At 47.3% G+C, this 27,378-nt stretch overlaps 1 protein-coding gene across 1 annotated transcript; it reads left to right on the top strand.

The window, feature by feature from the left end:
* Positions 1 to 664: 664 nt before the first annotated feature.
* On the top strand, positions 665 to 27,082 carry LOC119236560 (immunoglobulin superfamily member 3-like). Its single transcript, XM_037500470.2, has 3 exons — positions 665 to 762; positions 22,974 to 23,432; positions 25,866 to 27,082. Exons 1-3 carry the CDS (start codon positions 714 to 716, stop codon positions 25,985 to 25,987), a joined length of 630 nt encoding a protein of 209 aa, XP_037356367.1. The 5' UTR covers positions 665 to 713; the 3' UTR covers positions 25,988 to 27,082.
* The last annotated feature ends 296 nt before the right edge of the window (positions 27,083 to 27,378 follow it).

Genomic DNA, 27,378 nt, shown 5'->3' with positions numbered 1-27,378 from the left:
TGAGGGAAAAGCCAGAAGAGGAGCAAGGGAAAGTGAGGAGACAGGGCTGCTGGAATCCAGTTCTGGGCACAAGGGGCGGCAGGGACTGAGTTTAAGGAAAAGCGGGTGGGGTGCAACAGGCACCCCACACACATCCCAGGGGTTGTCTGAAAAGTCCGGGTTTCCTCTTGATCTGGCATCCGAGGAAGGACCGTCTGAGCGCGGCTGCTGCGGGATCGCGGCTGCTGGGTCACCTGGAGCAACAAGCTCCGCGGTTGCTGGAAAGCGCAGCTGGAGGCGCACAGCACCTTTCCTCTGCGGTTTTCCTGTGAACTCAGTCGCCTCCGAGTGCGGCGTGGTTTCGGGGACTGACAGCTCCCCCCGACCACCCCCGCCCCTCACCCGCCCCCCGCAGCTCCAGGCCCCCAGCGCATCCCAGACAGTGAGCAAAGGTGCTGGGTGGCGCCGCAAGCCCTAGGGAGGGCGGGAATCGGGCGCGCAGCTGGCAAGAGCGGCCGGGGAGCCGCGTGGGGGGCGGGCTGAGCCCGTGGGGAGGGAATGGCCGGGGCTGGAAGAGGCTGTGCCGGCGGGGCCGGGCCTGGCCCTGTGTGCGCAGCTTTAAAGGAAGTGAGCCCGGAGCGCGGGGCGGGCCGACGTGAGGCCGCGGGGGCTGCGCGCCCTCGGAAGCGCCCAGGACGCACCCTCGGAAGCGCCCAGTCCGGTCTGGCCGCGTGATGACTCCCCTCGGGGCCGCGGGGGTCTTCTGCGTGTTGTCCTTGCTCGGTGAGTGGCGCCCCCCTGTGTCCGCCGCGGGGGGTGCCGGGCGGGGCCCGAGGGGCGGTGGGGTCGGCGCTGAGGAGGGGCGCGGGGGGGGGGGAGGCCTCGCGCGGGCCGGCTGTCCGGAGAAAGATGTCACTGCACCCCTCCCTTGGAGCGCAGGGGGGGGGAACTTAGCCCTGGGGCGCCTGGGTCTGGCTGGGGAGGAAGTGGGGGCTCCAGTGCTCTCCGCGGGGCTCATCTCTCTCTCTCTCGGGGCCTCTGAAGCCCCAGGCGGGATCCAGGCTCGCGCTCCCGCAGCCTTCCCGGGAAGGTTGTGGCTTTTCCCTGAATTCAGTTACTTCTCGGCCTTCCGAGCCGCCCTGGCCTTAGACTTGGGCGCACAGAACCGCGCTGGGCCGCCCTCCGGCTCGCCCCACCAAGGCCTTGGGGGTGGATCCCCGCCGGGGTGGGGGCGCCCCGCCTCCTCTGCGGGTGCTGGGCTTGCTGGCAAGTGGGGGGGTGGGTGGCCTCTGCGCCCTGGTGTGCCAGCGTGGGGTGGGAAGCCGGCGCCGGCAGGGGAGAGAGTGGAGAGAAAGGTTTGAGCAGGGGACCCAGTCAGCGCTTCGGGTTCCTAAGTGGGCAGTGAGGGCGCGTTTCCCCGCCCTTTGGTCTTAAAGGAACCAGAAAGTGTCTAGAACCGCCTGGTTCCCTTTCTAGCTTGAGGGAAATCAGCAGGACAGTCCCATGACATGGGTATCTTTGCCTTGGTTTTTACTTCCTTACCCACCCGAATGCCTCCAGTCTGGGGGCAAGTCACAGTCAACCCCCTGGAGAGTAGCCCCCCTAACTCATTCTTCCTTTGGGGAGAGGGGTGTGGGCCAGGTTCCTCTGTTATCCTTTGTACAATCTGTCAGATCACAGTTCCACTCCAGTCTTCAGCCTTTTCTGAGTCACTGCCCTTTACATTCTCCTGTTACAGGGCAGGGAGAGGGGCAGCCCAAAACCCCGCAAACCTGCCTGTTCTAAATGGGTTCTGCCATCTGCCACATCAACACAAAACATATGAGACTTTAACGGGAAGGAACTTTAATAAAACTAGGAAACAATACAGGTAAGGCAAAGAGTCTAGTTTCTAAATGAAGCACCCAAAGTTACCCGTCCCCTCGTGGGTAAAAGTCTACCCAAGCGGGATTGGCCCAGAGCAAGGCCCCAAAGCCTGCCACAAGTCTAAAGCACCTTCCAGTGGGGACCCACAGAAAAGGGTCAGAAACAACCAGACAAGCCCAGAAGGAAAAGAGCAAAATCAACATCAAGATAAAAGCTGCCATGGTCACCTCCCCACGGGTCTCACCCACATCTGTGTCACCCCGTCCACGACCAAAAGACAAGCGCGGTTTCTTCACCTGTCTCGAGGCTCCATGAGCCTCCTCCAGGTCTCCTGGCTCCATCCTGCTTCCTTCCTCAGTGTCTTCTGCAGCTTCTCCTCTCCCTGCTCAGCTCCACCCTCCCTTGGGAGGGCCAGGGAACCTCCCCCTTTCGTGGGGACCACCCTGTTACACTCCCAGGTGTACCACCTGGGGGAGGGTTTGGGGTTGGCTCAAAGGTTCCACAGTGTCAGATACAAGTTTGGGGGGGGGATTAAAAGAAGCTCCAAAGCCCTGGGCCTGCAGAGGAGGCGAGCCTTGTCTTTTGTGAAATCAGGCATCCTCTGTGAAGCAAAGCCTTCCAGGGAGGGAGGGTGGTGGAACCTGGCTTCCTAGGAGGGAGGTGCTGGAGCTGCAGTCATGTGGGAAGAGATCCCAGGAGGAGGAAGCCAGGCAAGGAAGCCAGGGAGCAAGAGTTTACAGGTGAACGTGGGCAATAAATGGTCCCTCCTCCGTGTCCCCCAGGGACACTGGACACACACTCCAGGTGTGCCGAGGGCAGTTTCTGAGGGCTCCCTTTCTGGGAGAGAAAGGATAATAGTGTCGTAAGAATTCATACAATTATTGTAGACATCAGTTGCTCAACAAATACTGGGTGTCAGCTGTGTGGGGGTGTTGCAGAAATAAATTCTAGCTTCTTACCCAGGCAAGGGAAGAACAAGCGGTACTTCAGGAATGGTGAGGTAATTTATTACTCATGCATGAGGTCCCAGACCTGGGTAGCCCCATAAGGTCTTAGCACCCCTCTAGAGACAACGAGTTTCTTTTATACATAATCATTTTCATTGATAACATTGGTTAGTTAGCATACAATTTCTTGACAAAGGAAAAGGGGAAGGATGCAGATCTTTGAGAATGGCCCAGGAGAACAACCAGCCTAGCAGGCTGGCAGGCCTTGTTTAGATCTGCTTATTAAGGAAGCAAACTTGTCTCCTACTTACATTTCCATGTCTATGGCTCTTTAACAGGGAAGGATTTCCTTTTCTTAGCAGTTCCCTTTTCCTTAACATTTCCCCTTCAGGGGGGCACTGTACCAGGCCCCTTCCCCCCCAACCACCAGCACACAGCAGGGGACAACCACTCCCTGCTCAGGTGCTGGAGGAGGGGGAGACAGTGAAAAAGAGCAAATAGAGAAATGTGGGGTGATGGCACAGCACACAGTTACTAATACAGAGATTAGGAGAGCAGAGAGGAGGGGGAGCTGTTAATATTTCTTTTTAAATTTTCAAAACTTTGGAACACTCAAAAGCTTTAGAACAGTAAAAATAGTACAATGGATACTACACACCTTTCTCATCGATTTTACCTCATTTGGTTGATTTCTCCTTTGTAGATACAAGCCCACACTCACACCGCAATGCACTAAATAGGTTATTTTTTGCAAGACCTTTTGAGAAATGCAAATCTCATTGTTATAGGGCAGCCCCAATATTGAACTGGACTGCATCCCAACCTCCATATATTCGATCTTCATCACTATGGAAATGGTGACAAAAAGTGAAAGGGGGAAATTGTTAGGGGGGGAAAGGCTGTCCCAAAGCTAATTCCATACAGGCTTTGTGGACTCCACCCCCACCCCAAGCCAAAGCCAAAGACACTGGGAACTCCAAATCCCATCACCACCCAAGGGAAGGTGGCTGGGACCTGAGGGTGGGGTGAAGCAGCCAGGTGGATATAAAAGGCAGACACGTGGGCTTTGGGAGCCCCCATTTTTGGCTCTCGGCCAGCTCGCAGCGTCCGGCCAGCTCTGAGAGTGCCTTTCGGATCGGGTAGGACGCATTAAAGACTTTATTTCCCTATTTTCTCCCTGAGTTGTACATGTTCCTTATTTCCTTTTCCCTTGTAAATAAACCTTTTATGAACCTTTTGTGTGTGCCTGTAGTGGAGTATTAATAAGTCCTTTTTAAGCACACGGGTGAGGACCCACAGCCAGGCAACCCATTCAATATCGGGGCTGCCCTGTAACAGCTGGAGTCTAACGTGGTTTCCAAGCTTCTCCCGTGGTTGACCAGCCATGACGACCTGTCCCTGAATGATCCGGCTTGTCTTCTAAGGCACTGCATCCTCAGTGAGCCCCAGAGCCTGGTCAGCAAACACAGCCTTGTCCTGGGCTGCGTTCTGGCTGAGTCAGATCGGGGTCAGCACTTCATCTGGTGGTGGAAGTCCCTTGTAAGTGCGTGGGTGAGGACCCACAGCCAGGCAACCCGTTCAATATCGGGGCTGCCCTATAACAGAACCTCTTTTGTCCCCTTTCATCGAGGAGTTTGCTTTTTACTTTATGGTTGCCATTTTTGAAGGCTTCAGACCAGTTTGAAAGGTCCATGCAGGAGGCGGGAATGCAAAAGCCTACCTGGAAGCCCACCTGGGGGCAGGAATGTGGATACCTGCCTGGAGGATTCAGACAATGAGCCTTCCCCCTCCCCCTAGGAGTCTCTTCTCAGACAAAGAAACTCTACCTGCCCCAGGAACCTTTTAGAGCCCTACAAACTTTTCCTGCCATAGGAGCCCAATTTCCCACCTGACCTCTCCTCACTCTATAAAACCCTGACTCCCCCTGACAAGGTGCACGGCTTCACTGACCCCCACCTTGGGTGCATGAGGTCCGCCCGGGGTGCAATAAACTTTCCCTTCCTTGAGAAATGTAGCCTGGCTCTCCTTTTCTTTACCGCGCTGGACCTTTTGATACCGGAATTGTCAGGCCTAGTCTCTCAGCCAGGAACAGATCCCAGGCTGCAGGGCCGCGCTGAGCCCCAGCCACTAGACCCCCTCGGGTTGGTGTCTCACGAAACCGCAGCAGGAACTTCGCAGACTCTCAGGCAAGCAAGCGAGAAGAGGCAGGTTTGTTTTGAGAAAGAAAAAGTTTATTGAGGAGATAAAGAGCAGAAATAAAGTGGGACTCCCAGGCCAGGAAACCAGGCCTGGGAGAGACAAGGAAGCCAAAGTGGAGTTGTGTCTCAGGGAATATATACCTTTTTTTCCCTGATTATTCTAAAGCTCCACCAGTCTCTTTGTGATTGGTTAGTTCTCGGCTGTCTCACTTAATTTGCTTTGGAGTGGGGGATCTTCACATTCCTTATCTGACAGCTTTCTCTTTCCCCATTTGTTGCATCTTTAAATTTATGGCCCAGTCCTCTGGATGAGCTTTCCTGCATTGAAGTTAAACAGCTGCCCTTCTAAGTTGTCCATAAATTAAACCACTCTCCATTTCTCCAATCTCTGCCTCCCTTTACCACCTGAAGGAAACAAGGACCAGCGTTAACAATGTTGTCCTTGGTCCTGAGATGTTTGCTTTTACCAGTGGAATTGGTTACATTCCCTTGGTTGTCCCTATCTCTGAAGCCTCCCTCAATTCTTCAGAGGTTCCCTCCTGCACTGTCCCTAAAACTGCCTAATTCCTAGCTTGCCCTGTGTCTCACTTTCACAGTTGTTTTACAGAATATGCCTTGATTTGGACTGTCTACGTTTTGGTGGTGATTGGGTTCTGGTGAAAAAGTTGTCGGGCAGGATTCTCTTTGTAGGTGTGTCCTGGTCTGCTCCGCACAGCTCATCAGGCAGCAAACTCGCTCCATTGGTCCCACTGTGGAGGTGTGAGCTTCTATGACTTGGTGAATGTGAGGGCCCACAGATTTCTCACTTTAGAGGCACCTTTTCCGCTTTGTAAATAAGTAATTGACTAACTGACACTTTTGTTATAGGGCAGCCCCGATATTGAACGGGTTCCTGGCTGTGGGTCCTCACCCGTGCGCTTAAAAGGGACTGATGAATACTCCACTACAGGCACACACAAAAGGTTAATAAAAGGTTTATTTACAAGGGAAAAGGAAAGAAGGAAAATGTACAACTCAAGGAGAAGATAGGGAAATAAAGTCTTTAATGCGTCCTACCCGATCCGCCGACCTGGAAACCCAAAGGCGCTCTCTGATCTGGCCGGATGCTGCGAGCTGGCAGAGAGCCAAAATGGGGGACCCCCCCCCCCAAAGCCCACGTGTCTGGTTTTATACCAACCTGGCTGCTTAACCCCACCCTCAGGTCCCAGCCACCTTCCCTTGGGTGGTGATGGGATTTGGAGTTCCCAGTGTCTTTGGCTTTGGCCTGGGGTGGGGGTGGAGTCCACAAAGCCTGTATGGAATTAGCTTTAGCCTTTTCCCCCTAACACTTTGAGGCTGTGTGCGTATCTGTCCCTTGACCATCTTTCCTCTCATCTTTTAGCATCCGCTGGTGATTTCAGCCCCAAGTCCATTATCACTAAAACATTTGTAGATGGCAACAATTTTTCAGCCCCCTTTTTTTTTTTTTTTTTTAAGATTTATTTATTTATTTATTTATACAAGCACTGGGTACAGTCAGAAGCGCAGGAGGGTGAGAGAATTCATCAGAGCCAGAGCGGGGAGCAGAACAGCCTGACAAAATACATTGCTGAGGGGAGCAGCGGGAGGCAGGAGAGGTTTGTTGTGCCACATGAGACCCTTCCTGGTGGCCGGGCATTGAACCAGTGTTGCAGAGGCTGCGGGCTGCTTTGCTGTCCAGTGCTCTATCACTGTGCCACCTGGGGAGGCCCTTAGCCCTTTTTTTTTAATTTAAAAAGTATTGCTATTCTTTAGCAATGAAAAGCTCTTTGCTATTTCTTTTAAGATTTATTTTATTTATTTATGCATGTAAGAACTGGGGTACAGGACAGAGGTGCAGTGGGTGAGAGGATTCACCAGAGACAGAGTGGGGAGCAGAACCGGCAGATCCACTGAAATACACTGCTGAGGGGAGTAGCAGGCGAGACAGGAGAGGTCTGCTGTGCCATGTGGGTCAGCTCCCTGGCCTGGAATCAAACTCAGGGCACATGGCTGCCAATAACTTCATAGCACTGAGACTTAACCCCTTGTGCCACCAGGGAGGTCCTGGATCCTCCCCTTTCTATGGTCATCACAGTTACAAAGGGACTCCAGTAGGCAAACACTCCCCTGGCAGGTAATGGGCTTTCAATAACTCTGTCTTTTCATTTTTCTTCACGTCTTGTCATTTCACTTGTCAAATGGGAGTCATTTTATTTGTAACTTTTGTGGTTTCTTTGAGCTCAAAATAACTTGGGAATTTTTTCACAGCTGGGTCCCTTTTCTCCAACCCTGCTGCTCTCCACCCACAACTCCATCTCTGCCTTCACGCTTGCCCTGCTGGCCAGCCCAGAAACATCTCCTCCCTGTCATGTGTGTTCATTCAAAGACAATTGGTTCCTCCACTCGTGTGTTGGGCCCCTCGTCCAGGGCTGCTCCCCGGCTGCCCCACACACCGTTGTCCTGTGTGGGGAGGAGGGCCAGGCCTGCTGAGCAGAAAGGATGGTGCTGGGCTTCTGACACTGCCTCTCTTCATGAAGGCAGATGGTTCTAAAACCCTTGCAAAAGAGAGAAATGGAGGAGATTTGCTTCTCATTTAAAATTGCTGAACATGGGCCTCCCTGGTGGCGCAACGGTTGAGCGCTGGGTTGCGAAGCTGCCTGCAGCATCTGCAGCGCCCGTTCGAGCCCCGGCTGCTCCCCGGCCACCAGAGGAGGGTCCCACATGGCACGCAGACCTCTCCTGCCGCCCACTGCTCCCCTCAGCAGTGTACTTCGGTCCTTCTGCCTGCTCTGCTCCCCGCTCTGGCTCTGGTGAATTCTCTCACCCTCCCACGCTTCTGACTGTACCCAGTGCTTGTATAAATAAATAAATAAATAAATAAATAAATAAAACAAACAAACAAATAAATCTTTAAAGGAAAAAAAAATAAAAATAAATACAATTGCTGAACACAATTTAAACGCAATTGACTACAATAGGCCTAGTTAATGTTCTTGAATGTTCCTGTACTTTTCAGATTAGTCCGGTTGCCAGTGAGCAAAATGTGCATCAAGTTTTAATTTATCTTAATGTCATTGCCTTAAGGATTGATCTTCTTGCAATAAGAGAGTTGAGTCTGGTGCTTATACCCACTTTGGGGTGTCAGGAATGTGTAGGGGTGGTAATAAAAGTGTAACACAGGCCCATCAATTGATGGGGTGGAGACAGGGGGCTCTAATTTGAGGTGTGAGTCAGCGTTTGTGGCTGTGAATATTCCCACCATGGTGAATTTCAAGCTACAAGATTGTGCTGAGTGGGGTGAGTGTTGTGCCCAAGATCAGCAGACTCAGCGAGCATAGCCTCCAAGAATCCAAAGACAGCAGATGCAAATACAAAAGGGAGTTTATTACAGACTCGAGTCCGGGCTCACGGCACCTACCAACGCAGTGGCAGATAGCGAGAGCCCCGAAGAAAGGGAACAGGGATCTTACATAGGGTTACAAGCAGATCTCTAAAAATTAAATCATGTTGGCAACCATTCATTGGTTACACAGGTGCATTTCCTAACAATGGTGGGTGCACAGTTTCTGTTTTTGAGCTGATTGGTCACATTGAGATGCAGCTTTATTTTATGGCTAGTTTGACCTCATTAGTGGCCCGGATTGCTCTGCTCCGCTGTGGCTAGTGGACTGAGATAAGACCAGAGTGGGGTGGGGGTCGAACTCTGGAATGCAGTCTTTCCCAGGACAGCAAAACCTGAAATTCTAAAATGGCAGTTACACAAAGCAATGGCTAAGAATACCTATGCTTGGTTCCACAGTGAGGACAAAGTAATAGTGGGCCCCTGAGAGGTGACTGATCCAGGCCCAACTCTCCGCTGTCCCTGTCCCTGGGCCTTGAGCACTTAGTCCTCCTCTGGCTTCAGTCATTGTTTCTGGTATCCACTGGTGGCAGCTCTCAGACCTCCAAGAGAAAGCCTGGCTCATCCCTCCCCTCAGCCCCCAGCCCAGCCACTGAATCCTTTGCTTTCTCTCTCCAGTGTCTCTTGAGTCTGTCCGCTTGTCTGTCCCTCCTGCAGACACCCTCATCCCACCTGTGCAGTCCCGTCCACCACTCTCCCTGCCCCAGCACTGACCTCTTCTGCTTTCTCTGGCTCCACACTCGCTCGTCTCAACCACTGTCCTCTGGGCAAACAGGCAGCAGACACTGAAATTAGGTCTTGCCAGTCTTGTGGAAAACCGTCCATGGTTTTCCTTGGCCATTAGGATAAGTTCCAGCCCCATCTGTATCTCACCAGATGCCTCCCAGCCCCCAGCAGCTCCATGTGGGTAGCTCCCTGGCCAGGATGGAACTCATGATGCAGTGGCTGCTGAGGCTTAACCCCTTGAGCCACCAGGGAGGCCCCCATTCTAGCCATTTGATAGGCTTTTGTTTCCTCAGCCCCAGGCTGTTCATTTTATCAGGGACTGCCTTGGGAGGTGCTTCCTCCCTCAGTATGACTATCTCCTCAACCCTCTACCAGGGCTGGGCTGGCTAACTGCTCCCACCTTAAGTGATTTGTAGTCCTGGATCCATCAGCCTGACTTCCAGGAAGGCCCTTGGCCTGGAGGCCCCCACGCACCTGCTCTGTATCCTCTCCAACACTTGGGGTGCCTGGGGACCAGGACGGTGCCTGGCATCTTGCTGCCTCATTCGCAGTGTCTTCCACAGCCCCTGTCATAGCCGGGATCCATAAGCTGGATTGTTCCAGTGTGAATTTCCATGGCCCGAGTTCCCTGGTAAAGAGTCAACTTCTTGTGCGTGTCCTGCTTGCTGCCGGCAGTTTAGCACAAAATAACTGATGCGTAATTTTACTTGTTTCTCCCTGAAAGGGCATCTTGGAAAATGCTTTTCTGTTTTCACTAAAATCATGTGCTGCTGCCTAACCAATTTTTTCCCCTCTTAGATCTCATCGTATGTGATGCCCAGCCCCAAAATATGGTTACATATGGAGGCATGAATCAGAATGTAACTTTCATAATAGTAGGACCTGTAGCCTTTATAGATATCCTGTGCAAAAAAAAGGAAAGGATGAAGTCATCTGTTGCATTGGGTAACACCACACTGATAAACGGGAGTCGGTTAGCAGGCTACATAATGCAGGATGCTGCTGAGGAGCAAAATCCTGGCCTTTTAATTGATAGAAGAATTATACAGCCACAGATGTGAGGCAGGAGGACAAAAAGAAAGGGAGGGGTAAGACTGGAAAATGTGCTCTGTCATCTGCAGGATCAGGGGCTGTGATCTGTCCTCCAGGCACTACCCATCTGCTTGATGACTCGGTATTGTAATTGAGATCAAGCCCTAGGTCCCCAGCCAGGGTTTCAATCTTATCAACAAGGCTTTCCACTCATCACCTTCTAGGGTCCCTTTATACATTGGTCCTCGGCACCCCAGGCGTTCCCAATCTTACCTCATGATTGTAATTCGGGAATATGTTTTATGCCTCAATCATCAGCCCCTGTCCCTCCCCTTCACCCGGCTTTCCCAGTCATACCTGGTGATGCAAACCCTTCCCAGAGTGATCTAGCTTTGTGCTCTTGATTGCTTTGAAAGACACCTTGCAGGCTTGGGCTTCTGTACCTAACTGACCAGGCCATTCTGACCTTGCTTAGGATTTAGAACTGTAGGTAACAAATTGGTGGCCGAACAGGTTGCTTATGATTAGCAGACCCACAGTCATCGAATGGGAGAACTTTTACTTGGAGCCCAGATCTTTCCCGCTCTTTATAAGTAGGACTTATTTAAACACCTCCTTGGGTGACTTCACCATCTTCAATTTCACATCTTCAGACAAAGATGAGTACGAAGTCAAATATGACAGTATTAGGGCTAACACAAAGTTTACTCTTTTTAAAAAAAAATTATTTTTTACATCATTGTTCATTTTTAAAAAATATTTGCTTCCCCCCACCCCCTCAGTGTAGTCCCCATAGAGTTTCCTTCCCCAGTGTACCCGTGCACCATCACCTCAGTCCCCTGTGCTCCTCCCTCCCTCCCTCTGATCCCTCTTCCTCCTCTTCCCCTGCAGGATGTCTCTGATTTAAAATTGTCTGTTTTTCTTGGTTGTGTTTTGTACTGTTATTATCTTTTACACTGATATTCCCCTATATTCCTGCTATAAGTGAAACCATCCGATATTTTTCGTTTTCCTTCTGGCTTATTTCACTGAGCATCATTCCTTCTAGCTCCATCCGTGTTGCTGCGAATGGCATGAGTTTATCTTTTTTGATTGCTGAATAATATTCCATTGTGTATATGTGCCACCTCTTCTTGATCCAGGCATCTATTTTTGGGCATTTGGGTTGTTTCCAGGTTTTACCTATTGTAAATAGTGCTGCAATAAACATAGGGGTGCAGGTGGTCTTTTGAGTCAATGTTTTTGTGTCCTTTGGGTAGATCCCTAGGAGTGGAATTGCAGGGCCGTATGGTAGCTCCATTTGTAGTAGACTGAGGAACCTCCAGACAGTTTCCATAGTGGTTGTGTCCAGTTTGCACTCCCACCAGCAAGGTAGGAGTGCATCCTACCAAGGTAGGAGTGCATCACCACATCCTCGCCAACATTTGTGGTTGCTTGTTTTTTTGATATGTGCCATTCTCACTGGTGTAAGGTGGTATCTGTCTCAATGTGGTTTTGACTTGCATTTCCCTGATGATAAAGGGATGTTGAACATTTTTTCATATGCCTGTTGGCCATTTGTATTTCCTCTTTGGAGAAATGTCTTTTAAGTTCTTCTGCCCATTTCTTGACTGGATTCTTTACTTTGTTTTTGTTGAGTTGTGTGAGTTCTTTGTATATCTTTGCATCCGTCCCTTATCAGTTTTATGGAGTGCAAAGATTTTTTCCCAATCAGTGGGGTGTCTTTTTGTTTTGGTTGATGTCTCTTTTACTGTACAGAAGATTTTCAGTTTGATGTAGTCCCAGGGTTTATCTATTCCTTGACTTTCTTTGCTTTGGGTGATGAGTCTTTAAAAAATGTTACTGATATGTATGTCTTGTAGTGTTTTACATGTATTTATATTTGGCTTCAGGTCTTATGTCCAGTTCTTTTATTTATTTGGAGTTGATTTTTGTATATGGTGAGAGGAAGTGGTTAGTTTCATTTTTTTTTGCACGTGGTGGTCCAGTTTTTCCAGCACCATTTATTGAACAAACTGTCCATGTTCCACTGCAAATTCTTTGCTCTTTTGTCAAAGACTAATTGTCCATATAGCTGTGGCTTTATTTCTGAGCTCTCTGTTCAGTTCCATTGTTCTGTGTGTCTGTTTTTGTTCTAATACCAAACTGTTTTAATTATTTTTTTAAAGATTTATTTATTTATTTGAAGTGTGGGAGGGTAAGAGAATTCACCAGAGCCAGAGCGGGGAGCAGAACAGGCAGACTGATGAAGTACACTGCTGAGGGGAGCAGCGGGCAGCAGGAGAGGTCTGCGTGCCATGTGGGACCCTCGCTGGCAAAACCGGTGCTGCAGAGGCTGCAGGCATTTCACAGCCCAGTGCTCAACTGCTGCGCCACCAGGGAGGCCCCCAAACTTTTTTAATTATTATGGCTTTGTAGTATAGCTTGAAGTTTGGAAATGTGATGCCTCCACTCTCTTTTGTTTTCGTCAGTAGAGCTTTGGCTATTCGCAGTTTTTTTGTGGCTCCATATGAATTTCATTAGTATTTGTTCTATTTCTTTGAAGAATGTCGTGGAGATTTTTATTGGGATATCATTGAATCTGTAACTTGCTTTTGGTAAGATGGCCATTTTAATAATGTAATTCTTCCAATCAATGAGCATGGGATGTCTTTCCATTTCTTTGTGTCTAGTGTCTACTTCTATTTCTTTTAACAGTGTTTTAAAGTTTTCTTTGTATAGGCCCTTTACTTCTTTTGTTAGATTTATTCCCAAGTATTTTATATTTTATGTTTCAATTTTTTCAAAGATTTATTTATTTATGCATACAAGAGCTGGGGTACAAGCCAGAGATTGGCGGCGGGGTGGGGGGGGGCGGTGAGAGGATCCACGAGAGACAGAGTGGGGAACAGAACAGGCAGACTGACTGAAATACACTGCTTAGGGGAGCAGTGGGTGAGACAGGAGAGGTCTGCTGTGCCATGTGGGTTTCTCCCTGGCCAGCCGGGGATTGAACTCGTGCTGCAGAGGCTGTGGATTGCTTCATAGTGCAGTGCTTAACCCCTTGTGCCACCAGGGAGGCCTATGTTTCAATTTTAAATGGGATGGTTTTCTTGATTTCTTCTTCAGATTGATTGTGAAGGCTACTGATTTTTGCATGTTGATTTTGTATCCTGCTACTTTACTAAACTGGTTGATTATTTTGAGTAGTTTTTCTGTGGATTTTTTAGGGTTCTCTATGTATATTATCATATCGTCAGCAAATAGTGATAGTTTTACTTCTTCTTTCCCTATCTGGATTGCTTGTATGTCTTTCTCTTGTCTTATTGCCCTGGCTAGGACCTCCAGTATTATATTGAAGAGCAGCGGTGAGAGAGGACATCTTTGTCTTGTTCCTGATCTTAAAGTAAAGGCCTTCACCTTTTTGCCATTGAGAATAATATTGGTAGTAGGTTTTTCATATATGGCTTTTATCATGTTAAGGTATGTTCCTTCTATCCTGAGTATTTCAAGGGCCTTCATCATAAATGGATGTTGGACTTTGTAGAATGCTTTCTCAGCATCTATTGATATTGTTAGGGGGAAAAGATGTCCTGAGCAAACTCCATACAGGTTTTGGGGACTCCACCCCACTCCAGACCAAAGCCATCAAGACACTGGGAATGACAAATCCCATCATCACCAAAGGGAGGGTTGCTGGGAACTGAGGGTGGAGTTAAGCAGCCAGGTTTGGTATAAAATCAGACATGTGGGCCTTTGGTCTCTCTCTTGGCCTCACAGCTCTTGGCTTTTCACCAGCTCACAGCGTGCAATTGGGATTCCAGGTCAGTGGAACTGTAGGATGCATTCACAAATTTATCTCCCTCTTTTTCTCCCTGAGTTATTCATTTCTTCATTTCCCCTTCTTTTGTAAATAAACCCTTTATTAACCTTTTGGATGTGCCTGCAGTTGAGTAATTTTTTTTTTAGTTTGCCAGTATTTATTGCAAAAATTCATTCTACACCTCACTGGAGAGAAGAGAAAGAAACAGAAAGATTTTGTAGGAAAGAAAACAGATTAAAGCCCAATGAAAGGAAATACACTTGCATATTTTTAAAGAAAACTTGATGAAAATAATATTTTATACATTTTAGACACTGGAGGCACAAAGGTTGGGAAAGGCATAATTGTGATCTACAGGCATTCTGGTAATGTTGGTCATTCTTGAAGAAGCAGTAGAGTTGTCCCATGTTTTGTAGGTGTTTGAGTGTTATTCAGTCTCATTTATGGGGTCATACTTCTATTACTAATACCAACTGGCATTTGACCTTTCACACTTTATGCCCTTGACAGTGATTGTCTCTGTATCTTCAATGCATAGTATGACCTTTGTGTTTTATTTATTTATTTTTATTTTTTTCATTTTATTTTATATAATTCTTACATAATTTCTCATTTTTGCACAATGTATGCATTTTTATTTTGGTTATATTCCCTATGCAATTGCATCCCCCCCTTATTTTGACCCTGATCCTTTCCCCGCCTGGCTCACCCCCATAGTGTGTCTTTGGTTTATAGTTGCTTGTTGATTTTGATTTTGATTTTCACTTTGTATTAATTAGTTTTTTTCCTGGTCCCTTATTTAGGTTTTCTAAATTCCTGCGATCAGTGAGACCATCCAGTATTTTTCTTTTTCTTTCTGACTTATTTCGCTGAGCATGATCCCTTCTAGCTCCATCCACCTTGCTGCAAACTGCATGTGTTTATCTTTTTGATTGCTGAGTAATATTCCATTGTGTATATGTACCACATCTTCTTGATCCAGTCATCTATTTTTGGGTATTTGAGTTGTTTCCATAGCTTAGCTATTGTGAATATTGCTGCATAGGGGTGCAGGTGCCCTTTGGAATTAATGTTTCTGTGTCATTTGGGTAAATACCTAGGAGTGGAATTGCTGGATAATATGGAAGCTCTATGTTTAGTAGGTCAAGAAATCTCCACACAGCTTTCCATAGTGGTTGGACCAGTTTGCACTCCCACCAGCAGTGCAGGAGAGTTCCTTTTTCTCCACAACCTTGCCAACATCTGTTGTTAGTTTTTTTAATATGTGCCTTCTCACTGGTATAAGGTGGTATCTCATTGTAGTTTTGATTTGCATTTCCCTGATTATAAGTGATGTTGAACATTTTTTCATATGCCTGTTGGCCATTTGCATTTCCTCTTTGGAGAAGTTTCTTTTTAGCTCTTCTGCCAATTTTTGATTGGATTATTTTCTTTGTTTTTGTTGAGTCTCATCAGCTCTTTGTAGATTTTTGTGATCAGTCCTTTATCATTAGTGTTGTGTGCAAAAATCTTCTCCCAGTCTTTAGGGTTTCTCTTTGTTTTGGTTATTGTCTCTTTTGCTGTGCAGAAGCTTTTTAATTTGATGTAGTCCCAGCTGTTGATCTTTGCCTTCACTATCACTGCTTTGGGTGATGTGTCTGTAAAGATGTCTTTGATGTGAATATCACATAGTGTTTCGCCTATATTTCCTTCTATGTATTTTATGGTTTCACGTCTTATGTCTATTTCTTTAATCCATTTTGAGTTGGTTTTTGTGCATGGTGTGAGGTAGTGGTCAAGCTTCATTCTTTTGCACATAGTGACCCAGTTTTCCCAGCACCATTTATTGAACAAACTTTCTTTGCTCCAGTGCATATTCATTGCTCCTTTGTCAAAGATTAGTTGACCATAAATCTGTGGGTTTATTTCTGGATATTCTATTTGGCTCCATTGGTCCATGTGTCTGTTCTTGTTCCAATACCATACAGTTTTGATGATTATGGCTTTGTAGTATAGTTTGAAGTCTGGGAGTGTGATGCCTCCATTCCCTTCTTTTTATTTTTCAGGAGAGCTTTGGCTATTCAGGGTTTTTGGTGATTCCATATGAATTTCTTTTTTTTTAAAGAATTTTTATGTATTTATACAAGAACTGGGATACAGTCAGAGGTGCAGGAGGGTGAGAGAATTCCCCAGAGACAGAGCGGAGAGTAGAAAAGGCAGATGGACCAAAGATACTGCTGAGGGTTGCCCCAGGCGAGACAGAAGAGGTCTGCCACGCTATGTGGGTTTCTCCCTGGGCAGCCAGGAATCGAACCTGCATGCTGAGGCTGTGGACAGCTTCACAGCATGGCGCTCAACCAGCTGCACCACTAGGGAGGCCCCTTCATTTGAATTTCATTGGTAATTGTTCTATTTCTTTGAAGAATGTCATTGAAGTTTTTATTGGAATAGCATTGAATCTGTAAATTGCCTTTGGTAGGATGGCCATTTTGATAGTTAATTCTTCCAATCCATGAGCAGGGACATATGTCTTTCCATTTCTTTGTGTCTTCTTCTATTTCTTTTAACAGTGTTTTATAGGTTTTTTTTTTTTTTTTTTGTATAGGTCCTTTACCTCTTTTGTTAGGTTTATTCCCAAGTATTTGATTTTTTTTTTTGTTTCAATAATAAAAGGGATGGTTTTTTTGATTTCTTCTTCTTCAGATTTATTTGTGTATGATGATTTGAAGGCTACTGATTTTTGCGTGTTGATTTTGTATCTTGCCACTTTACTAAACTGATTGATTAGTTGAATTAGTTTTTCTGTGGAGTTTTTGGGGTTCTCTATGTACATTATCATATCATCTGTGAATAGTGATAGTTTAACTTCTTCCTTCCCTATTTGGATTCCTTGTATGTCTTTCTCTTGTCTTATTGCTCTGACCAGGACTTCCAGTATTATATTGAAAAGCAGTGGTGAGAGTGGACATCCTTGTCTTATTCCAGATCTTAATGAAATGCTTTCAGCTTTTCGCCATTGAGAATGACACTGGCTATGGGCTTGTCATATATGGCCTTTATGATGTTGAGGTATGCTCCTTGTATCCCGAGAATTTCAAGGGCCTTTATCATAAATGGGTGTTGTACTTTGTCGAAAGCTTTCTCAGCATCTATTGATATTATCAATAGATAATATGTTTTTTTTTAAACATTGGTTTTATTTATTTATTTATTTTAAAGATTTATTTATTTATTTATACAAGCACTGGGTACAGTCAGAAGTGCGGGAGGGTGAGAGAACTCACCAGAGCCAGAGCGGGAAGCAGAACAGGCAGAGTGACAAAATACACTGCTGAGGGGACAGCGGGTGGCAGGAGAGGTCTGTGTGCCATGTGGGACCCTCCTCCGGTGGCCGGGGAGCAGCCGGGGATCGAACCGGTGCTGCAGAGGTTGCAGGCAGCTTCGCAACCCAGCACTCAACCGCTGCGCCACCGGGGAGGCCCTATCACGTGGTTTTTATATTTCTTTTTGTTGATGTGTTGGATAACATTGATTGATTTTAGGATGTTGAACCATCCTTGTGTCCCTGGAATAAATCCTACTTGGGCATGGTGAATTATCTTATGGATACATTGTTGGATTCTGACAGCTAAAATTTTATTGAGGATTTTTACATCCATGTTCACTAGAGAGATTGGCCTGTGGTTTTCTTTTTTTTGTGTTGTCCTTGTTTAGTTTTGGTATTAGTGTAATGTTGGCTTCATAGAATATGTTTGGTATTATTCCTTCCTTCTCAGTTTTTTGAAAGAGTTTGTGAAGGATAGGCACTAATTTGTTTCTGAATGTTTGGTAGAATTCATTTGTAAATCCATCAGATCCTAGGCTTTTGGGGAGGTTTGTGATTACCATTTCAATTTTGCTGCTTGTAATTGGTCTGTTTAGGTGTTCTATTTCTTCTTTATCTAGCTTTGAGTGATTGTAGAGTTGTAGGAATTTGCCTATCTCTTTTAGATTGTTCAACTTGTTTGCATATAACTGTTCATAGTAGTTTCTGATTATTCTTTTGATTTCTGCTGTGTCTGTTGTGATTTCTCCTCTGTCATTTGTGATCAATGATTTATTTGTGCTTTCTCCTGTTTTTCCTTTGTGAGCCTGGCTAGGGGTTTTTCTATTTTATTTATTTTTTCAAAGAACCAACTTTTTGATTTCATTGATCTTTTGGATTTTTTTTTTTAGTTTTGATTTCATTTATTTCTGCTTTAATTTTTATTATTTCTTTTCTTCTGCTGGTTTTGGGGTTTTTTTGTTGTTCTTTTTCTAGTTCTTTGAGCTTTGAGATTAGGTTGTTTCTTTGAGTTCTTTCTTGTTTCTTGATGTGAGCCTCTATTGCTATATATTTTCCTCTTATTACTGATTTTGTTGCGTTCCGTACGTTTAGGAAATTGGTGTCTTCCTTGTTATTCAACTCAAAGTATTTTTTAATTTCTTCTTTGATCTCCTCATTTGTCCAGTGGTTTTCCAGTAGTATGGATTTCAATCTCCATGAAGTGGGCAGGTTCCTTTTCTTTTTTCATGATTTATTTCTAGTTTGATGCCTTTGCGATCAGAGAAGATAGTTGGAATGATTTTGATCTTCATGTATCTGTTGATGTTTGTCTTGTGGCCCAGTATGTGATCATTTCTGGAGAATGATCCATGCACGCTTGATAAAAATGTATACTTGGATTTTTCTGGGTTCAGTGTCCTAAAGATGTCTGTTAAGTCCATGAGTTCTATGTCTTTATTTAGGGCTCTAGTGTCTTTGTTTATTTTTTGTCTTGTTGATCTGTCCATTGGTGAGAGTGGGGTGTTGAAGTCTCCCACTGTATATGTATTTTCTTTAATGTCTGTTTTCAGAACTGATAATAATTGTGTAATATATTTTTGTGCTCCTTCATTTGGCTAGTATATGCTGATGATTATATCTTCCTGATGTATTGTCCTCTTATCATAATGTGGTGTCATCTATGTCTCTTAACCTTTTCAAATTTGAAGTCTGTTTCATCAGATATAAGTATAGCTGTTCCTGCTTTCTTTTTTGGTCCATTTGCTTGTAGGATTGTTTTCCAATCTTTTACTTTCAGTCTATTTATCTTTTGTGGTTAAATGTGTTTCCTGGAGAGAGTAGAAGTTTAGGTTTTGTTTTTTAATCCAGCCTGCTACTCTGTGTCTTTTTTTTTTTTTTTTTTACTCTGTGTCTTTTTATTGATGAGTTTAAGCCATTTACATTTAGTGGTCTTTTTTCCTTTTATAGATTTATTTATTTATTTATACAAGAACCAGGGTACAGGCCAGATACGCAGGAGGGTGAGAGGATTCACCAGAGATAGATCAAGGAACAGAACAGGCAGACTGACGAAACACACTGCTGAAGGAAGCAGCAGGCAAGACAGGATTGGTCTGCAGCAACGTGCGGGACCCTTGCTGGTGGGCCGGATTGAACTGGCACTGCAGAGGCTATAGACAGCTTCACAGCACTGTGCTCAACCACCTGTGCCACCAGGGAGGCCCTACATTTAGAGTTATTATTGATATGATGGAATCTGTATTTGCCATTTTGTTTGTCTTTTTTGTGATTTTATTCCTTGCTTTATTCTGTTCTTTTTATTCATTCCTCTGTTGGTTTTGGCTTTAGGACTTCTTGTAGAATTTTTTGGAGTGGGAGTTTAGTTGTAATGAATTTCTGGAGTTTCTCTTTGTCTGAGAAGGTCCATCGTTGCATTGGGCAACACCACACTGATAAAGAAATAGAAGTCATGGACCAGGCTACATAATGCAGTATGCTGCTGAAGAGCAAGATCCTGGCCTTTTTATTGATACACAGCATTGGTTGTAAGGGGGAGGAGCAAAAGGAAAAGGGAAGGAGATTTAGGAGGAAGGAGATTAAAGAAAGGGGATGGATGTAGAAGATCAGAGTTTGTGAATCTGCCCTCCAGGTACTTCTTATCTGCTTGATGACTCGGTATTGTCATTGAGATTAAGCCCTAGTTCCCCAGCCATGGTTTTAATCTTATCAACAAGGTGGGTCCTTTGTTATACATCAGTCCTTGCCACCATGTTCCTGGTCATACCTCCTGATGCATAGCCTTCCCACCATGATCCAGCTTTGTGCTCTTGTTTGCTTTGAAGGGCACCTTGCAGGGTTGGGCTCCTGTACCTAACTGACCCAGGCCATTTTGACCTTGCTTAGGATTTAGAACTATAGGTGACAAAATTGTGGCCAAACAGGCTGCTTAGGAGTAGCAGAACCACAGTCCATATTTTTTCTTCATAGAGGAAGGAGAACTTTACAGGGTAAAGTATTCTTGGTTGGCATTTGTTGTCTTGAAATTTGTTGAATATGTTACTCCATTCTCTTCTTGCCCATAGTGCTTCCTTGGAGAAGTCTGAAGTTAACCTGATTGGTTTTCCCTTATAAGTTATCTGTTTCTCCCCTCTTGCCAGTTTCATTATTTTTCCCTTGTCTTGGACTCTTGCGAGCCTTCCTATTATGTGTCGTGCTGTAGCTTTCTTTTCATTATGGGAACTGGGAATTCTTCTTGTTTCTTGTTGTCCACATTCATTTCCTTTTTCATGCTTGGGAAGTTTTCTTCAATTATCTCCTTGAATAATTTCTCAGTTCCTTTGTCTCTCTTCTCATCTTCTGGAATGCCTATGACTCTTACCTTTCCTCTCTTCATGGAGCCTGATAATTGTTGAAGATTGTCCTCCTTCTTCTTCCTTTAAACTTCTCTCTGCTTTTCTCTCTTGGTTCTTTTTATATCTGTATCTTTGAGAGTACTGATCCGTTCTTCCATTTCATTGATTCTTTTTTCATTGCTTTCCCCAGAGTTCTTTATCTCCTCCTGTAATCATTTAATCTCCTGCGTTTCTTTTACTTGCTTTCTTAAGGTCTCAGTTTCATTCTTCAGTTCATTGATTATTTGTCTCATATCATTCTTTCCTTTTTCTTTTTTTTTATGCTTTTTAATCATGATGATTACTAATTCTCTGACAGGCAGAGAAGTTGTTCCATGTCATTGTTGAGCTCAGGTGACTTTTTCTTTTATGGTGTATCCTTCCCCTGTGGGCTTCCTTGGTTATTTGTGTTTTTTCCTTCTCTCCTAATTAGTTCTACATGTCGGGACGTTGTTCCACTGGTAATGGCTGGCATCTCTTTGGACTGTTCCTTCAGGGGTTTGGAAATGGCTGGCATTTGGCTATTTGCAGGTCTCTCCATGGAGTCCTTATCTTCCCCTAATGGTGCTGAGTTGCTATCACCTGGTGCCGTTCACTCACCTCCGTGGCAATTCCCGCAGGATTGTCCAGAGGTCCTGTTCATGGATGTGGTGCCTGCAGTAGTTCCTCTCCACTCATTGTCCCTCTTGATCCCTAATTTTTTCTTTTTTTTTGTTTTTCTACCAAGTTTACTCTTAAAGTGATTGGTAAGTATTGAATAATGTCATGGCTTAAAATGATGAATTCCCAGCTGTTTGAAGAGACTGTTACAAATGAATGGCCACAAGGCGAGAACTGGCTGTCCTATGGGTCAGGCGTGTGCCCTCTTCCTGGCATGCAAGAGCCAGTCAAGCCCCTTGTCACCTTTTGGGTGAGAAAAGGAAGTGACGGAGTGGGGAGGAACTGCACCAGGGGCAGAGCGACTGCAGCAGTGTCACTTGTCTTGCTTGGAATGTTCTGGAAAGAGGGAGTAGCAGCAGGGAACTCAGAGCTGAGCTCCATGGACAGGTGGTGCTGTAGAGTTTCTGCTGGCCCCGGCAGCCTGCAGGAGGTGGGTTCTTGTCCTCCTGGGTCACTTTGCACTGGTCCTGGAGCTAGGACACAGCCTCCCTCCTACCCCCAGCTGAAGCCTGGGGTCCTCCTTCTTGTACCCACGTAGGTCCTTACTGTTTAGCCATCAGGGTGCAGCCCTCCCAGATTGCCTGGCTCTTCTTCACCTTTTCTGGCAGTCACATGCCACCGTTCTTGGTGTTTTAATAGTATTGAAACCAAAGTCCTTTCTAGTTTCCTGGTTCCTCAGTCCTTGCTCCCCCATCCCACAGTAGCCTTGTCCCCCAATCTACCTGGCCTCTCCCCGCAGACAGAACCTAGAACTTCACCACTAATTCTGATTCCCCACTTGAGGGTCAGGGGTCCCACTCCTCTGTGGGATGCCCCCTTGCTCTGCTGGGCCAACTCCGAAATTTCTGCCCTGCCTGGAGTACTCCCAGCCCCTTGTGCCTCCCAGTGGTGTGCTCCCTCCTGGGCTCAGTCTTCTGCAAACGTGCAGCTTACCTGCCCTTTCTAGATCGCTTAGATGCACCTGACTCCATTTCCACCTGGTTGAGTCCTGCGCTCACCTGTTCTGTGCTCACACACCTGTGGCCGCTACAAAACACATCATCCCCTGGAAGCCCCACACTTTAAATTCTGGGTCACCCACTAAATCTTCTGGCCTAGCGTCCTCGCTCTCCCAGAGTCTTTATCCCCTCAGACCCTGAGCCTCTGGTCTCCACCTCCTTCTGCAGCTGCAGCTTTGCTGCCTGTGTGATGGTAAAGATGTTCCCTGAGGGGAGCCGTGCACACGCCTCCCCCTTGTGCAGGGAGCCTGGGGGACCTTTTTCCCCCTTCCCCTCCAGCGCCCCCATTCTGAACTGCTCACTCCTCACCTGGGCCTGACCCTCCCTGCCCCTGTCCTCGCCTCCGCTGTGCCAGGGACGTGAGGCGGGTCAGTCTGTCCAGCACTGTTTGTGATTCCCCGGGAGCTGGGCTCCGTCCTCCAGAATACAAGCAGGGGGGTTTGACGGCCCTCTCACAGCCCCCCTTCCTCAGCAACCCTCCACTTTCCGTCTTCATGCACAGAGCATATTCGTGACGTGTCTGCTCTGCTCCTTGAGTTCCTGCTCTCCCGTGGGCTGTTACCCCTCCACATGGGCAACCCCCGCTGCGGTGCCAGTTCCCTGGGTGCTCCTGTCAGGTCTTCAGTGACAGGCACTTGGGTTGCTCTGAGTAGAGAAATGAAAAATCTCTCCTCCCTTCTCTGTCCCTAGTCCCAGATGTGGCCCTGCAAGTGATCATGAAGGTCCCCAACACCACCGTGTCTGAGAAGGCCGCCTTCCAGCTGGACTGCAGCATCCTGTCTCGCTCCAGCCACAACTCCCGCTTCGCTGTGACCTGGTTTTCCCTGAGGACAAAAGTCAGCGGGGAAAAGGGTAGCCCTGGCCTGGGAGGACAGGAGGAACAGGGAGAGGACCCCACCGAGCGGAGGGCACTGCTGAGCATAGATGCTGACGGGGTCTTCAGCCCAGAAGGAGGCCCCTGGGAGGACAGACTCCACTTCCAGAGGCCCTCGCTGCTGCTCTTCCGGCTCACGGTGCTGCAGGCCAGCCCGCAGGACACGGGCAACTACTCCTGCCGCGTGGAGGAGTGGGTGCCCAGCCCTCAGGGAGATTGGTACCGCCCAAGGGAAGAGGAGTCGGCCCCCATCGGCATCCATGTCCTGCACACCAGTGAGTTTCCCCAGTTGGCAGGGGAGGGTCGCGCCCGGTGACAGCTGTGTCTCAGGACAGGGCAGGGCGGTTTGCAGGTTAATAAGCACTTTCCTCGCCTGTCCCGGGCACTGAGGACTTGACACACCGTTCATGTCACTGACCCTGATGGCCCAGGCCAACTCGGGAGTGTGAGCGGCCGTGATAACACAGTCATCGTCAATCTGTGCAATAATCCTGATGCCACACCGAGTCTGTTGTAGTGTTTCATCAGCCTTTTGAAGAGTTCATCATACAAATCATGGTCAGGGGTTATTGTGTTACACTTTAGAATATTCAGATTAATCTCTCTTTAGCCAATTAACAAGTGCTTCAGATTCATAAGGAGAGAAAATGAAGCCCCAGGGCCTCCCCGGTGGCGCAGCGGTTGAGCACTGGGTTGCGAAGCTGCCCGCGGTCTCTGGGGCACGGCTTCGATCCCCGGCTGCTCCCCGGCCACCAGAGGAGGGTCCCACATGGCGCGCAGACCCCTCCTGCCGCCCGCTGCTCCCCTCAGCAGTGTACTTCGGTCCTTCTGCCTGCTCTGCTCCCCGCTCTGGCTCTGGTGAATTCTCTCACCCTCCCGCGCTTCTGACTGTGCCCAGTGCATGTACAAACAAAACAAACAAACAAATAAATAAAAATCATAAATAAAAATACGTGCCTCTTAAAAAAAATAAAAGAAATAAAAGAAAAAAAGAAAATGAAGCCCCAGCGCCTCCCTGTCACTCTTTCTGTTTTCCTGGGTCATCTTTATTTTGGAGGGTGACATGGACCTAGGTGGATTTTTAGGGTAGCCTGGGAGGATCAGCGTAGAAGGGCAGTGGGGTCACTTGGGTCTGGGAACAGTTGAGCTTGCCATCGGTGTTGCTACAGAATGTTCCAGAACAATGAGTTTGGAGAGTGCCAAAGGACTCTATTTTAAAAAACTGAGGAAATTCTTGCTGACCTTGAATCATCTGTTCTAACAAGGCACTCGTATGGGTGGCTTCTGTCAAAATGTGGACACTCTCAGACTGAAAATGGTGTCAGTTATTAGCACAATTAGCCTATAGTGCAGAAGTAAAAATGTCACTAGAAATTTCTACTTGTTTTCAGTCAAAATATTTACCAGATAATTTTGCTTTGAGATTTTAAATTTTATTTCCTTTTTCTTTTATTTCATCACCTCATTTACATTGCTTCAAATTGACTCCTATGATGCTGAGATTTTTTTTTTTTTTTTTTATTTTATAGAGGCATGTTTTTATTTATTTATTTGTTTGTTTGTTTTTTGTTTATACATGCACTGGGTACAGTCAGAAGCACGGGAGGGTGAGAGAATTCACCAGAGCCAGAGCGGGGAGCAGAGCAGGCAGAAGGACCGAAGTACACTGCTGAGGGGAGCAGCGGGCGGCAGGAGAGGTCTGCGCGCCATGCGGGACCCTCCTCCGGTGGCCGGGGAGCAGCCGGGGATCGAACTGGCGCCGCAGAGGCCACGAGCAGCTTCGCAACCCAGCGCTCAACCGCTGCGCCACCGGGGAGGCCCTGATGCTGAGATTTTACAGGTCAAAGTAGTTGACTGTCAACAATTTCACGTGCTTTAGAGATCTAATAGGTGTAAGTGTGTGTTGAATGTTCTTGAGCATACTGATAAGCAGCAGCTGTGCACTAGAAAGGAAGGCAGGAAAAGACCTGTATTGTGCTCAGACCCCCCAACACACTCCTGAAAAAGCTCCAGTCCAAAAACAAAGGGAGCGTGTGGAGGCCACGTATTATTGCCCACTGTGGCGACCCCTGTGTATGGCGTTTCAAGAAACAGAGACTATCCAGAAGCCTCAGGGTCCAGGCTCCTGCTTATTTCTTCCAAGTCCAAAGGCAGACCTGGACGAGGGCAGGGAGCCTGGCTTCATTGCCCTCCACTTCCAGGGCGAGCATGCTGTATCCTTTGCAGCCTAGACATCCAGTGGGCATTTGTGGGCCCACAGTGATATTTTAGTTGATCGTGTTAATTAAAGAATCATTATTTCTGGGAAAACTACTCTCAGGAGCTGTCAGGGAGGGAACATTTATATTGCCAAAGAAGGACTTCTGGAGCAGAACTGAGTGCAAAGGGAAAGTGTAAGACACAACCATGCAGGAGAGTGAGAGAAACTGGGCTCAGCTTCTTCTGTCCTCCTTGGAGTTGAGCTCATGAACCGCCAGTTGTCACGTGGCTTTCCAAGCAGTGATGCTCACACATGGGCTTGGGAGCTTTGCTTTATTTGAACTGAGCTGGAAGAGGTGCTGTTGTGCGAAAAGATGCCCAGGGTAGCAGGGGACAGAAAGGCAGGGTTGGGGGAGTCCGCCAAAGCTTCCCTTGGGCTGGGCGAGGTCTTCGGGAACAAAAGTGCAGGTTCTCAGCTTCTTGTCTTGTCTCCCTCCGGCCCCTTCCAGGCTCCACCCTGCAGTCCAGGGTCTGCTCCAACAAGGTACTCTTCGACTTCGTCTTCTACTACCCCCTCCCCATCTTAGGCATCATCGTCATCAGGTTCCTGAAGCGGTGCTGCGATTGCTGAAATCCCATAAGAACTCCGAAGGGCATTATGGGGTGCCCCTGTTATGGATCAAAGAGCCACACCTGAACTACTCCCCGACTTGCTTGGAGCCCCCGGTGCTCAGCATCCACCCAGGAGCCATAGACTAAGGGGCCTCCGTGGATGTCGACCTGGGAGGAGCCGAGAGACTCTTTGCCGCCTCTGCTCCGTGACTGTCCTGCCGGCCGCGCCCGCGCTGCGGTGCCCAGAGATGTTCAGACTGGACAGCGGGCGGAGGCGCCGCGCCACAGAGCCAGGCTGCCTCCTAACTTAGAAACTGAGTCAGGGAGGGCGGTGTCTGACTGTTTTCTGATTGGAAAGATGCAGAGGGCTGCCTGGGACGGGTGTGCAACTAAGATTTGGGTTTGAATGGGTTCACAGCTGTAGAATAGCAGGTGCTGCAGGTAATTCAATATGTGAAGCAGTTGCAGGAAACTTGAAAGACAAAAGAAACTGGAGCCAGTACTTCAATAATTTTTTTTTCCTCTGTATTTTCTACTGACCTGGGGGAGGCCTTCCAAAGGTGAGCCTCTCCAAGCTTTCCATGAAAATCCCCAGGACCTGCTTGCTTTGCCCATGTCTTGGGAACTGTGGTGTCCGAGGACAGGATATGGCGCCCTCCAGTGGCCGCGGGGCCTCATTGCACGTTGCCCGCCGGAGCTTCCGTGGTCTGGACCAAGAGGAAATCTGCAGCCACTGGCTTGACTTGGGCACATCTCCGAGGCTGCATGGATGAAACACCACACCGTGCGAGGCCCGTTCCAGGACACGGAGAGGACCGCACCCTCTCTCCCCTGGGGGTTTCTGTAGCAGATTTTCCTATTCTTTTCAAACTATGGTTTCTCTGCGTTGATGATTGAAGGGAAAAAAGGTGGGGTCAGAAAGCTCCCCGTGCATGATGTAGAGAGCTGTTGGTTTGCTTTTGTTGCTTTTTTTTAAGGAACACTCTTTGTAAGATGTTGCACTAAAATGTTTTATATGCATTTCAGAGACCTGTAGTAAATTATGTTGAAAATATGGCTGTTTGCATTCCCTGGCGGCCGCTGTCCTTCCTCCCCCAGCCTGAGTGGTGCCTTCGTACACATGACACAGCACACTCCTTCCTCGACACCACAGCCAGCTGCTGAAGGGGTCATAAAGAGTCAGGCCTGCGCTGATGAGCAGGTGCAGAGGGAAGCGCTTACCAACTCTAACTTCCTTTTTTTCTGGGGGGTGGGGTGTGGGCTGGGGGGAAGGAGGGGGAAGAGAAGCTGGTGGAGAAGGGGCGCAGGATCATGTCAACAGCAACCTTCTTGGCCACCAAGGTCCTCTGCAGCAAGACCACAGCATGATCTGCAGTGGGTGGCCTTGCCTTGACCCTAAAGGCTCAGCAA

Source organism: Talpa occidentalis, unplaced genomic scaffold (assembly GCF_014898055.3).
Source record: "Talpa occidentalis isolate TD23 unplaced genomic scaffold, MPIMG_talOcc4v2.1 talOcc4.9, whole genome shotgun sequence".
Classification (NCBI taxonomy): Eukaryota; Metazoa; Chordata; class Mammalia; order Eulipotyphla; family Talpidae; genus Talpa; species Talpa occidentalis.
This window is presented reverse-complemented; position numbering and strand designations above follow the sequence as displayed.